The sequence below is a fragment of the Lutjanus erythropterus genome, chromosome 16 (genome assembly GCF_056507025.1).
Source record: "Lutjanus erythropterus isolate fLutEry1 chromosome 16, fLutEry1.hap2, whole genome shotgun sequence".
Lineage (NCBI taxonomy): Eukaryota > Metazoa > Chordata > Actinopteri > Lutjaniformes > Lutjanidae > Lutjanus > Lutjanus erythropterus.
This window is the reverse complement of record NC_139332.1, coordinates 8741574-8754995: the sequence shown is the minus strand read 5'-3', so window position 1 is coordinate 8754995 and position 13422 is coordinate 8741574. Positions and strand designations below refer to the sequence as shown.

Below are 13422 nucleotides of genomic sequence, written 5' to 3'. Positions count from 1 at the left end.
CACCACTTTGTGAAAAAAGTGCGTAGGCAACCAGTCCAGCAGTCTACAATCCATAATATCATTAAAAGATTCAGAGAATCCAGAGGAATCTCTGCATATAAGGGGTAAGGCCAAAAACCATTATTGAATGCCTGTGACCTTTGACACCTCAGTCAGTGCTGCATTAAAAACCCACATAATACTACATGTGATCAGAAACACTTTGGAAAAAACATTGTCAGTGAACACAGTTCATCACTGCATCTACAAATATAAGTTAAACGTTTTCCATGCAAAGAGAAAGACACATATCAACAACATCCAGAAATTCCACCTTTCAGAAATTATGGATGTTGTGTCCTCTGGACTAAAGAGGAGGAGGACCATCCAGATCGTTCCCCGCACAAACTTCAAAAGCCAGAGTCTTTGTTGTTATGGGTGTATGTTAGTGCCCATGGCATCATGGGTAACTGTCACATCTGTGAAGGCCTCATTAATACTAAAAGGTACATACAAGTTTTGGAGCAACACATGCTGCCATCCAGATGACATCTTTTTCAGAGACGTCCCTGCTTATTTCTACAAGACACATTCTGCAGGCTTCATAGAAAAAGAGCTCAGGTACTAGACTGACCTGCCTGCAGTCTAGACTTGTCTCCTATTGAAAATGTGTGGTGCATTATGAAGCAGAAAATATGACAATAGAGACCGTTGAGCACCTGAAGTCGTATATCAAGCAAGAATGAGAAAGAATTTCACTTTCAGAACTTCAGCAATTAGTGTCCTCAATTCCCAAACACTGACTGGGTGTTATTACAAGAAAAAAGTGATGTATCACAGTGGTAAAATTCTGCTATTCTCTTAGAATTAATCAGTCTGAACATTTAATATCTTGTCTTTGTACTGTATTCAACTGAATAGATTGAAAAGTTTTTGCAAATCATTGCATTCTCTTTTTCTTTATGTTTTACACAATGTCCCAACTTTTTTTGGAATTGGGGTGTAAAGACCCTTTGATGAACTCTTGACAAAAAAGTTCTTCGGGGATTTCAACAATCCTTAAAGAACTTTTTCTTCCAGTAAGAGTGCATTGCATGAAAAAAGTTCTCAGTTGAACCCTTAGCTTTGTTAAAAAGGGGGTTACTTAGAAGCAAATGGTTCTGGGCAGAACCTCAGCCATTCAAAAAGAACACTTTTGGAACCTTTATTTGTGAGTTTAGGAACTACTTCAGATGGAGGCTATTTGGAGAATTTAGCTACTGCATTGGTAATTACAGAAAATTCATTAACTTGTTAAATGTTTAAACATTCTCAAAGGCAATGACAACTTAATGATGCTCACATAGAGGACATACCATACAAATTAATAGCGTCTCCCCAGCAGTGGGAGATATTAGATTCTTGAAGCTATGTCTGTCACTTAGTTTAATTACTGTACTGTTACAGCTCTACCCAAAATCCCTCATCGCCATGCCTGCTCCTTCTCATGTGTCTTCTACCAAACTAAATATAGAAGAAATGTAGAAAGAACCAGATGCTATTGTGGCAGTCCATTGCTTTTGTCTTTGATACGTTCTCTCCAGAGAATACGCCGCAATAAAGAAAGTTGAGAAACTTGGGTAGGGACTCTTACAAAAAAAAATAAATTGGCACATTGAGGGCAATTAAGCAGGAAGATGAATAGCTTAATTTGATTGGAACTAGGCAGCACACTGCGGCATAAAGGAGTACAGTCTATCAAGTCAAAGTCAGAAACTTATTGGCACTGTATGATAAGAGCTTTTCATCCATTTTGTGCCACTTAACCCATTCTGAGTGTACACAGACCATATATTATCATGAAACAGTGATTCTCATTCATGCTGAGCCCTTGTGTCATTGTACAGTCTCTGCTGCCATCTACTGACCAAAGAAAATGCTGCTTGAAGGGACAGTTGAAGTTATTTGAAGTGTGGTTGTATGAAGTACTTATCAATAATCAGTGTATTACCTGCAGCAGTAGGTGGTCGACATGCCTGCAGTTTAAAGAAGCAGAGAGGAGAACCTGCACAGAAGCTAAGAAATGGACTGTTGTGGACAGTCAGCAACAAAAGCTACTTTAGGCACTTAAAGAAGACCTACCTAAAAAAAAAATCAGTATCAGTTCAACTGTACGCTATATTTAGAATATTTTCAACACTTTGCTGTCAGACAGCCTTTTCTGACAGGCAGCGCTTGTTATATAAGCCAAATATTGCTCTCTCTATACCAACCAAACTCCATAGGTGAAATAAGTAATTTTACCACACAGCACATGGGAGTTGTTTGTCTACCGCTGCCTTGATCTGTTTCTTGTGTGACTTCAGTTTTTTAAAAGGAGAGTTCAGATTCACCAAAGTCACACAATAACACAAACAACCTATCAGATTGAGGCAGCAGTAGACCAGCAACTTCTGCGTTCTGTGAGGTAAAATTACTTATTTCACCTATGGAGTTTGGTTTGTATTTAGAGAGCACTATTTTTCTCATAAAACAGCAGAATAAAGCTGTGAAAATATAAAGTGATAGTAAATGTTTTTAGGTGGTTTTTAAATGGCTAAAATACCTTTTGTTGCTAAGGCTGTTAAGGTTTACTTACTTGGATGGATAGACTTTTCTTACTCAAATGGGAGAGTTTTTTGTTGTTGCTGTTGTTTTTTGTGTATATCTTTTTTCTTGTACTACTTATTTTCTATATCATTGTTTTCTAGTCCTCTATTACTTCTTTTCATATTACCATGTGAGACCTATGCTATAAAAAGGGGACTTTAAGTTCTGAATATAAATGTTTAGACTCAAAATTGTAATCAGTAATTGTGATTGCACTTTGATTTGCTCCAGTTTATAACTGAGGGAGACCTGAGATACGCCTTGTAGGCTTTTGGCCTTCCTTGCATGTTTTTATTATTATTTATGTTGTTTGGTTTATGTGTTTAATTTGTACTAAATAAATCAAATCAAATAAATCATCAAATAATCTGAACTATCCCTTTAAGCTGATGACAGCTTCTTTTCTGATTCAAATAATCAATCAAAATAAATCAAAACCAGAGTCGTCAGTAATGTGTATGTTGCAGAGTATTAAAGCCGATCGTCTGACCTTATCCTGCCGATGGTGAGATTGTACAGCTGGATATGCTGAATGATCTCATCCAGCAACCTGTCCGTCATGGTGTCGAAATCTGCAAACGTGTCGGTCTGCGAGGGAAAAAGGGAGAGGAAAAAGCACAGCAGTCAGCGCTCTGCAAATCGCCTTAAAGCACTTTCAGTAAAATGTGACTGGACTTGTTATCAATTTTCTCTCATATCGCCGTCGTCATCTACAAGATGTACCTGGTTCCTTTCAGACATGAGGAAGTCCAGCCTGGACCCCGGCAGTCCTAACTCGATAAAAGTCTTCACCAGCCGAAGGTCTGCGCTGTTTCCTGGAAGCAAAGAGGAAATTAGACATACAGTTTCTGGCTTGGCTCTTATGAAGAGTGCCCATTAATCATTTAAAAGACACCTGGAATTTGTTTTAAGGAATTAGTATTCACAGACTACATAGCACAAAGTGATATTTTAATTTTGTAGGACATACTCTCAGTGACTATATTACATTTCCAATGCTAATAAGACGCTAAGATCTAAAAAAACGAGAAAAAAAAAGTGTACAGTATGTGTCAGTTTAATAGATGTTTCGTTCTCACAGTGGAATTGGTCCGCAGTGAACCAGAACTCACCATCAAGCCCGTGGACGCACACCACGAGGTGAATGCCGTCATCAAACTCCTCATCGTCCTCCTCAGGGGGGAAGTAGGGCAGATCTGATGCCAGCAGAGGAAGGTCGCTGTACAAGCTGGCCTGAAAGCTCAACTCTTTGAACAGCTCCTCTTTGGCTTTGTAGAAACTGGAGAAAGAGGAAATGACATTTGAAAAAAATAATAAAAAAACAAGAGAGATTATGTTCTGTGTGTTAGCAATAAATTGAAAAATAAGTTTCCAGTATTGTGCAAAGACAAGCGAATAATGTGCAATCTTAGTTACACACACACACACAGATAAAATGCTGATGTAAGATGCTGTTTTTCAAAAGAAGTTTGTACAACACTAAAAGTGCATCTCTCAGAGGTGAATCACTACAGTTTTCTCCCTTTACTCCAAAATACACTCTTATAAATAATGGTGCTAACTAGAACCATATAGGGTTCTTCTGCTTGTCCCACTAGAACGGCTTTTCTACTAACATGGAACTGGCCCCACTCCAGTTCAAGGTATATATTCTCAGGTCATTGTGCAACACTATTGAATCTTGAATGGACTGTGGTTCACCACAGCTGGAACCACAGCTAATTTGGTGGAAACAGACCTTGGAACCCTATATAAAGGTTCTACCTATCCCTTTCAGACCAACCTTTTCAGATGTCTCTTCCTGAAATCCAGCATAGAGTTATACTTAGAACCATGTGACAGGTTCCATCCAGAACCCACTAATGGCCCTTTTCCACCACATTAGGTTTAGTTCAGTTTTGCTCAAGATTCTCTGAACCTTGATGTGATCTAGTGAACCAGCCTGCATTTCTACCACTTTTGAGCAGAACCATTTTAATCAAGGATATCATCAACAGAGTGCACTGCACAATACACACTAACCTGTAGAACATGAGACATTCACTTTGGTTCCCACAGAAAACCTGTTATTTTTTGTGTTCCTGCCATGAACCAACTTTCCAGATTCTGAGCCAATTTATCTATGGAGGAAATGTTAAGAGCAGTTCAAAATTACATACATGGACCGTAACAGAGCCGGTTCCATGTTGGTGGAAAACGCCTAAACAGGAATTTCCTGTTTAGAAAAAGGGAACCCTTCTATGGTGTAATGGTTCCACCCTAGTAACCAACTTTTTGGATTCTGAACCAATTTATTTTTGATGGAAATGCTCAGAACGGTTGAAATGTAAGTGCAGGATTCAGAACTGGACTAGTTCCATGTTGGTGAAAACAGCCTATCTGGGAGTTCTATCCAGAACCATCCCACCTTCTAAGGGTGCTAACAAGAACAAGGTTCTACCAAAAACCCTTTATATTTCAAGGGTTTCACATAAAACCCTCTTGCCTTCTGGGGATTTATTCTAGAAATTAAATAATCTATGTTAAAATTATTAATGCTTAAATTGAGGAAACTTTAAAATGATGTTTAATGAGTGAAAACATGATTTAAAAATCTCAGAACAATGATGTTTCATGCTTTCAACAATCTCGGTTCTTCGGATGAAAAGGATCCTTAACATAACCCTTAGTCATATAAAGAACGCTTGATGGGCCATTTCTTCAAAAAAAAAAGGTTCTTCAGAAGCAGATGATTGTGGGTAGAATCTCATTCTTTCAGGAAGAATTCCTTTAGACCCTTATTTCTGAGCATGTATAACAGAAAACCTGCTTTGCATTTTCTATCTGTTTAATTTTAGCTCACACTGCCCAGTCTTGAGCAAACAGAGGCTTATAATACACAAAAGTCCCACAGACTCACAAGTAGCTTCTCAAAGTTTTATTACCCTGTCATCCCGCCAGGTTACAGATATGAGCAGCGCAGGAGTCAAAACAAATCCGATTCCAGCTCCTGTACTTTTCAGCTAATCATGATGGATTTGTCTGCGCTCTTTGATGTGATTTAATACACTCAGGAGGCATTTCACCTCATCTTGACTTCCTCATTTCATATTTGCCCTTGCTTCATTTTGTTATGCTAGGCTTTCCAAGCATGAGTAACTGCCAGCTACTGCAGATGTCAACAGCCGTTTCCACGTGCCCATAAAACCCTGTGTTTTGGCCTTGTTTCCTGGAGCTGGTGTGGATTATAATCTCACTCCAGCAAAGTTTACCCTGGAAGACAGCCTGCATTTTCTGAAACATTATTTACTGACATCCAAGTCAGAAAGGGATTATTTTCACCTGCCTGAAGACAAGTAACTAACACATTTGAACATGCTTGAATGCAGCCTTAATGTCCAACTGAAATTACAAAAGGCTACCCCTTTTTGCAGCCACAAATCAGTCAGAAAAAGCTTTTCAAATTAGGGGTTTGTATCTGAAAGAAAGAACAGTCTCAGGAATGCGCTTTTAGCCTCTTTTAAATTGTCTGGTGTTCATGTTTGATTGAAAGTAGTGATGTGCATGTCATGAATCAACTGTTCAAAACTCTTTTTACTGACTTGGGAGTGACAGGTCCTCATCTCCACTTCATTCACTGACCTGCCCCTCCTGCTACCTGCTACTGGCGAGTCCAAACTGTGAGGTGAGGGTTCCATGCTGCAGTCAGTAACAGTTCGATCCATTCAGTCCAATAATATTTGGAAAGTCTATTTAAATGATTTTATCCAATTCAAGTTAGCGTATGGCAAAAATGGACATTAGCAGGCTCGGCCAGTGGAAGTCTCTGGTGCTGGGGCTGGTCGGGGATACACAAAGCGCTGGGTGACTGACCCAATATGAATCAGTAAAAAGAGTCGAACCACACATCTCTGATCGAAAGCTGAGCAGATACTGAAATGCAATGTAAACTACTGCAGCTATAGATTGTTAAGATAAAAACTTATTGCTGAATGATTTTTAAAATATATCTAATTGTGATTGTGAAAATGATTATGGTGTGATATTTGCAGGCATCTGAACCAAACAAAGATGTTTTCTTAAGTCTGTAGAATATGATGTATAAAATATTTTACACTCATTTTGCCATTAATGAATTTTGTGTCTCCTGTGATTTGAAAATTGCAGTAGGCCATATTATGATTTCAATAAAATTTTGATTGTTCAGCCTTACGTAACTAAATTGGTCTCAATTGACAAATGTTGCAGGTAAGTTTAAGCTGCTCAGAGGACTACAACTGACTACCTATTTTGCTATCTTGACTGCTAACACCAGCAATGTCCCCCCTTAGCAGATAGTTGATTGACAGCATGATCAGCAAGTTAAAGTGCAACAAAAAACATGTGTCAGTGCTTGTCAATAAGGAGGACATTAGCGAGGAAGCTAATGTGGGTTGCAATTCTCAGTGGCTGTGCATGCGTTGTGTAGCCGGCTGCTGTCTGGCTGTGAGTTAGTGTCACTGTCCTTTATGTAGACAGAGATACAATTGCATTCTACCTGCTAGACAGCTAATTTGCAGTTCAAGGGCTGTGGCTCTTTTTGTGTTGTGAAGACAGCTCCTGTCTGGCTGTTAGTCAGTGTCATTGTCTTCAAATGTAGATAGGGATACAATGACGTTCTGTCTGTTCATGCACAGACAAAAAGGTAACATATTTCAGCTCTTTTTTTTTTCAAGAGATCACAGGAAGTTGGATTTACAAAGCAGACCCATATAGTAAAGCAGAAAATAACTTGCTGTGTAGTTTAAAATGGGTTTACAACACATTTACAGCACAATTCGTCCTTTGTTAACACAAAATTTACCTAAATCATAAACTCACTTTAGCATCCGCTCGTTGGTCTCGTCATCCATGTTCAGGGGATTGAGCGAAGACGAGGAGATGATACCGAAGGAGCCCAGGGGCTGATGGGTGATAGGTGAGGTAGCCTGGCGAGCGGACATTCCACTGATGGACGGAGAGTCTCTGAGAACAGAAGAAAATGGCAGGCAGGTCGGGGCACAGGACACTGACATATTCACCACCTCCACCATCTTCTTATTCACGAAGGCCAGCCCTGAGTTGGGGATCTTTGTGGGCTTTGTCTGGCAGTCTAAAGGCTCTTTCTCATTGGCTGATACCCCCTCAAGGTCAACAGTTGATGTGATATCGTTTGCTATCAGCCCTGTAAGGTCGCTCGGCCTCTGTGCGGCGGTGGTGCTGTTGGGAAGGTCACTGGAGTGTTGAATCCCAGAAGGCTCAAGAGATGTTGGGGAGGGATCCCGACACTCCGGGTCTTCAACAATAAGCGGTTCGCTCTGATGGAAACTTTGGCACTCATCTCCAGTGTTAATTCTCTCCTGATCTGCTGCACTTTTATGCACACATGGTTTGTTTCCACAGCTGCAGGGCGCTGCTTCCATTTCAACGAGATGCACATCCTCCACTGAGGCGCTTACTCCACTCATGTGTGTTTGATGGTTCATATTCTCCCCCTGGCTGCCAATAACAGCACTTTCCTTCACATGAGGGCTTTCTACAGACTCTTGTAAAAGCAAGACTTCAGACTCACCACTTAACACTGACTTGGTTCTGTTTGTCTCTGACAGGTACTGTGGAGGGTTTGACTTTTCAGAGTTAATATTCTCCTTGAGAATATGGCCAAGATCTGTTGTTAAACTTGGGTCTAATAGAGATGATTCTGATTGCTCTGAATCCAGGTTGCTGTTCAACGAAGAGCAATCCTGCTGTTGCACTAAGCTCTTAGAGTCTGTTTCTTGGTTGAGCAGGACATGGTCCTCCTCAGTGTCTTCAGGGCTACTTATCTGCGGTGCAGAGACTGACTTGGTCAGTTTGCTGAGTTGCCTCTGCTGCTGGTCCTCCTCGTAAGGCAGGGAGCTAATAGATGTGAGTGAGGCCTGTATACCTGCGCTTGGAAGGCTGCCGTTGCTCTCCATCTGCAGTCCTTCCAGAGAGCTGCGGTGGACCGGATGGCGACTTACTATTTGCTGTGGAATCTCCCGTTCGCTGGAGAAGTCTAGAGGTGGCCGGCCTCGCAGTGCAACCTCCAGGGGCCATGCCACCGAGCTGGGCTCGCTCTCAATACCTGAGTCCGAAATAACTGAGGATGAGCGCTTCATGATTTTGGAGCCCACCAGACCTCCACGGTGAGTCATCTCTTTTCTGAGATCACCAGGAAAGGGAGGCATTACTGGATGCACATTGGCAGTGGGTAGGCTGATGAGAGGAACGTCCTCACTCTCATCATCCATGGAGTGATTTAATGGCATGGCAATGTCAGACTCCTCTTCATTGTTTTCACTCTCTTTTGCATTGCTGTCATTTGGAGGATCACAAAGTTGGACAGTAGTTTCTGTTGCATGATGATCAGGAGACTCATCGCTGCTGGTATTAGAGTCAATGAGGGGAGTGTGGTTGGAGGAGAGAACCAGAACTGCTTCTCCTATATATGGATCTACATCACAAGGCTTAACTGTGATGTACCTCAGGCCTGGATTACAGCTCTCCTCATCCTCCTCTTGTTTTCCCTCTGATTCCCTCAAGTTTCCTGCCGCTGCTCGAGACGGTCCAGCACCGTCCTCAGCAGGAATGAGGTTCTGGGTACTTCTGATGTTGGTGCTGGTCTTACTCTGCTCTGCTATGAGTGAAACATATGTGGGCAGGTCCATGCAGTCATCACTGTCCAAGGGATCCTGGGGTATTGCTGGTGATCTTTCAAAAATCCCATTGGCAGGAGTGATTGCAGGATCGGAGCTTATCTGCCTATCAGCAGTTGGCACATGTGACACCCACTCTGGAAAAAAAAGCAAATTGCAGTTCTAGAGTAAAGCACTGGGCTTAAATAAGCAAAAAACAGCGATGAGCAGTAATAAATTCAGCCACCTTTCATATTTACCTGTTTGAGGAGACTCCACATATCTGTCCTCAAAGATGATGGGCAGGCTGTTCCAGTCTCCATCGATGTCCAGGCACTCGACAGGTAAAGGAGGCATCTTGGTCAGGTAGTCCGAGCTCCGCACTTCTGCAGCTATCTGGCCATGTCTGTTGATTCTGTTGAATCAGCAGAATGATGTTGTAAATACCACAGTATTCTCCCATTCATGAACATAATTCTTTCTCTGAGAAGGCTGTCACTTACAGTTCCTCTTGAAAGGTCAGAGATATCTCTTTGGGGTGTTCGGTGAAGAAGTATGCCTCTGAGAACCTCCTGACCTGGTGTTTCCAGAGAAAAACAAAACAATTTTCAACTTGGTGAAGCCTCAGCCTTGTCTTTAATGGCATTACAATGAAGTAGTCAGTTGCACTGAGCCAAAAATTCAAGGTATGCCCAAAACAAATGCTTCAAATATCTTTTTTCCAGTCTGTAGCTGCGTTTCGATCCAAATGTTTTGCAAACTTTAACTAAACTGACAGACGAAAATGCAAGTGAATGCCTGTTTCCATCCACTACTCTTATGTGATTATTAGAGGTTGATTGATATCCCCTGCTGAGATAAGCAGTAGGTGGCGCCAATTCTCTGGTCAGAAAACAATTGTACCATTGCAGAAGAAGAGGGCGCAACAAGATGACGTGAGTAAAAGAACACCAGTCAAACCTAAAATGGTGAAAAATTTTGTGACATTTCTGTTTGTTTCACGAATTAACGTCAGGACGGTTACAATTGGAGTGATCATGCATGCATCATAGCGCCATGTGAGCAATGACTACACTGTTGGAGTGGAAACAGCTGATCAGCCATGTGAGTTAAATGTTCACTAAGCTAGAACCTATTTAGAAAAAAGGCTTTCCATCACTCATTAAGCAAAAAAGGCAAAAACCACCTCAAGCAACTTTAAAACTTTTTTGCAAACTCGGAGAAGACTTTTTGAATTTTGCCTTTTCCACCAATCTTTTCTGCTGCGACACTTCAAAATCTGCATGAAAATATGTTCATGTAAACACAGCTTGCGACTCAAGCTAGATCCAAAAGCTTTCTCCTTCTCCAGGTTCAATTAGAAATGCATCAGCCTTGAAAGTCAGCCACTGTGACAGGCAAATCACCAGGAACACTATTTCTGGTGTATTTTCCACCCCATAATAATCACAGAATAAGTGTTAATTGAAATCCTAACTCCACTGGTGGGTGGAGGCATGACAGTATCCCCTCAGGGTAATCAAATACCAAAGCAAACATGTTCATTATTTTCAGACAACTGAGATGAAACAGTGCCACATAACAGAGCCTTGAGAGCTACTCCACTGTGAAGCACATATTCAAATTAAATAGTCCAGTGATTAGATAGAAATTGCATTGGAATTGATATTAGCTTGCTCAGCTGGCTTTAAGCTACTGAGGTCTACAATTGCATCTTATCATTTCACTAATGTCCTCTGTTGTGCTCACAGATAGTCTGACTCTCCAGAGTTTTGTCAGTTTATGTCACAATTCTACGGACGCCCTGAGAGGCAAGCGAGAAAAATAAATTCTGGTGATCCACTTTCCAAGTCTGTTCTCTACTGTGTTTATTGTAGAGGTCTGAAAGCCAGACCAGACAGGCCCCCGAGAGGCTGAGTCCATTAGGGCAAGGCTCGGTCCTTTTGTTTTTTTAATAGACAGGGATTGGGTCAGATTCAAGCTCATTTAATTGAATAAAATGAAATGTGCACGTTGACCATGCCTGCAGAGCATCAGTAGAAACCGGATAAGTTGGAGAGTGGGGACTTCCTAAGACAGTGGCTCTCAAAATGGGGTTCCTGGCACTGAACTGTTGGGTCTGTAAAATGTTTTCAGATTCATTCATTGAAATTATCGTAATATATTTATATCAGCTGGGATAGTCTCCAGCCCCCTGCAACCCTTCAAGGAAAAGCAGCTGCAGACAATGAATGAATCAGACAAACAATGCACTCAGTGGTCATGTGAAGTGCTAAGAAAGGTAGGCTGTGAATATTTATTTACTTATTTACTGCTGTGTTGCTTTGCTTGTGCCAAAAAGTTGGCACATCAGAGGCGGGTGCACCGTACCAGAAAACAGTGGTTTTGCTGGCAACTTTGTTGAGGATGGGGTAAGGCTTGGTGGACCAGGGCCGGGCTACAACAGAGGTTTTAGGCCCATGCTGGTGATTTGTTTTAGTTTTATATTTTTGTTGTTATTGTTGTAATGCTAATTTTGGTCATTAGAGGCTGAACTGCACCAATATGGAAATATATTTCCCTAGTTGCCAAAAATATCTGGCCAGAAAAAATACAAGAGTAAGAGTAATGTTACAAATTTGCTAAAATACAATATATGTATCTTGTTAATGATCCATCTATGTATCTAATGCATGTTGAAATTCAGACTCACTTGGAAGAAAACTGCTTTTAGTCCAATTTAGAACACAGGTTGGTGGTTCACTTCAGCCCCTTGTGTGTATTACCACAACAAATGTGTAGAAAGCTGGCAAAACTTTTTTAGATGCGACCAGCGACACTATAGGTTGCTCTGTCGGTTGGTCTGCCGGTTGGTTGGTTGATCGGTTGGTCAATCTCCAAAAAGTCCCCTAGCATTTGGCACCTTGAAAGGCTGGAATATTTGCATGCCGATTGGGTAAAATAGGGCTTGATAATGGAGGTGGCCAATCGCAAAAAGATGCATAAAACATTGGACAAACCATTTGTTGTGCGCTCTTGGGGGAGGGATCATTTCACTCAGCAGAGTTCCTATTTCAAGGAACTTAAAAATCCTTTTTGCTCACTTCAGTATAATTTAGACCTTTATCTCATATGATACCTTTGTCCCGGTCCAACTTGGAGGTTTCTTCTTCAGCACAACTGGTTTAAATGTTATTTTTATGCCCAAAGAGATTATTCAAGATCTTGTGAAACCTTTAAGAAAATTGGTCACAACCTGCCTTAAGGAGCTACCTGCAGACCTAAAATGTCAATGATTATGAAACCGTTGCGATTGTTCTGTAGTATTTCTGTATTTTGTGTGGGTGCTGAGGATGAAGATGCGGCTGAATGTAAAAACGCCGGCACAAATCACAAGTCTCTCGGCTGCACTCTAATACGGAGCCGTGTCTGGACTGCAGCTCGGAGAACAGACAGCGAATATTGAAGTTTGAGCGTTGTGTAAGCGCGCCTTTGATGGAGCGCGCCTCTCACCCTGAGCGTGTGGTGCTCCTGGGCCAGGTATGAGAGGATGTGGGGGTTGAGCACAGCGGCCTCCAGGAAGCGGCTCCACAGAGCAGCCAGCTGGGAGCAGAGCTGGCTCACGTCCCTGCTGATCTGCTCCCCCACCTTCTCATGGCCCTCCTGCAGCTGATGGAGACAGAGCGGAGTCAGAAAAAAAAAAGATATTGTTATAAAAACTGAATGCATTAGTCCTCCCAGAATACATTAGTGCATCATTCTTGTATCTGGTGCTCAGTTTTCCTGCTAACATATTTATACCTACCAACAGCCTGCTGTCTGTCTGACTTGGCCATCACAGCTGGGCTGTCACACTTGATTTAACACTTCAAAGCCATTATTTTTGAATACATTATTGATCCCTGTCATGACTTCAGATTTTTAGTCACCAAAGAAAATACTGAAATCTTATCCATCCTCATTAGTATTGTCTGAGGTAAAATCTACTGTCCTACAGCAATAGTTAAAGAAAATAGTTCCTTCCTTAGCACTCCTTGTTTCAATTAATCCAAATTCCTTTCCTGATGGTTCACACAGTGGTTTTCAAAATGGTTCTGGGGTCCACCAGGGATCCTTGAGTGGGTTTTAGGAGAACCCCAGCAAAAGGAGGAAAAGAATATTTTAACATTTTTTAGAAGTTGAA

At 41.4% G+C, this 13422-nt stretch overlaps 1 protein-coding gene across 1 annotated transcript in view; it reads right to left on the bottom strand.

The window, feature by feature from the left end:
- The window catches only part of fam135b (family with sequence similarity 135 member B), a 58447-nt gene that overhangs the window by 4920 nt on the left and 40105 nt on the right, over positions 1-13422 (bottom strand). Inside the window, exons 9-15 of the mRNA XM_084739266.1 lie at positions 12753-12908; positions 9764-9837; positions 9521-9675; positions 7447-9418; positions 3720-3886; positions 3331-3422; positions 3098-3195 (exon numbers count right to left, since the gene is read on the bottom strand). Of these exons, the coding sequence (XP_084595392.1) occupies positions 3098-3195; positions 3331-3422; positions 3720-3886; positions 7447-9418; positions 9521-9675; positions 9764-9837; positions 12753-12908 (2714 nt within the window). The remainder of the gene's footprint in view (positions 1-3097; positions 3196-3330; positions 3423-3719; positions 3887-7446; positions 9419-9520; positions 9676-9763; positions 9838-12752; positions 12909-13422) is intronic.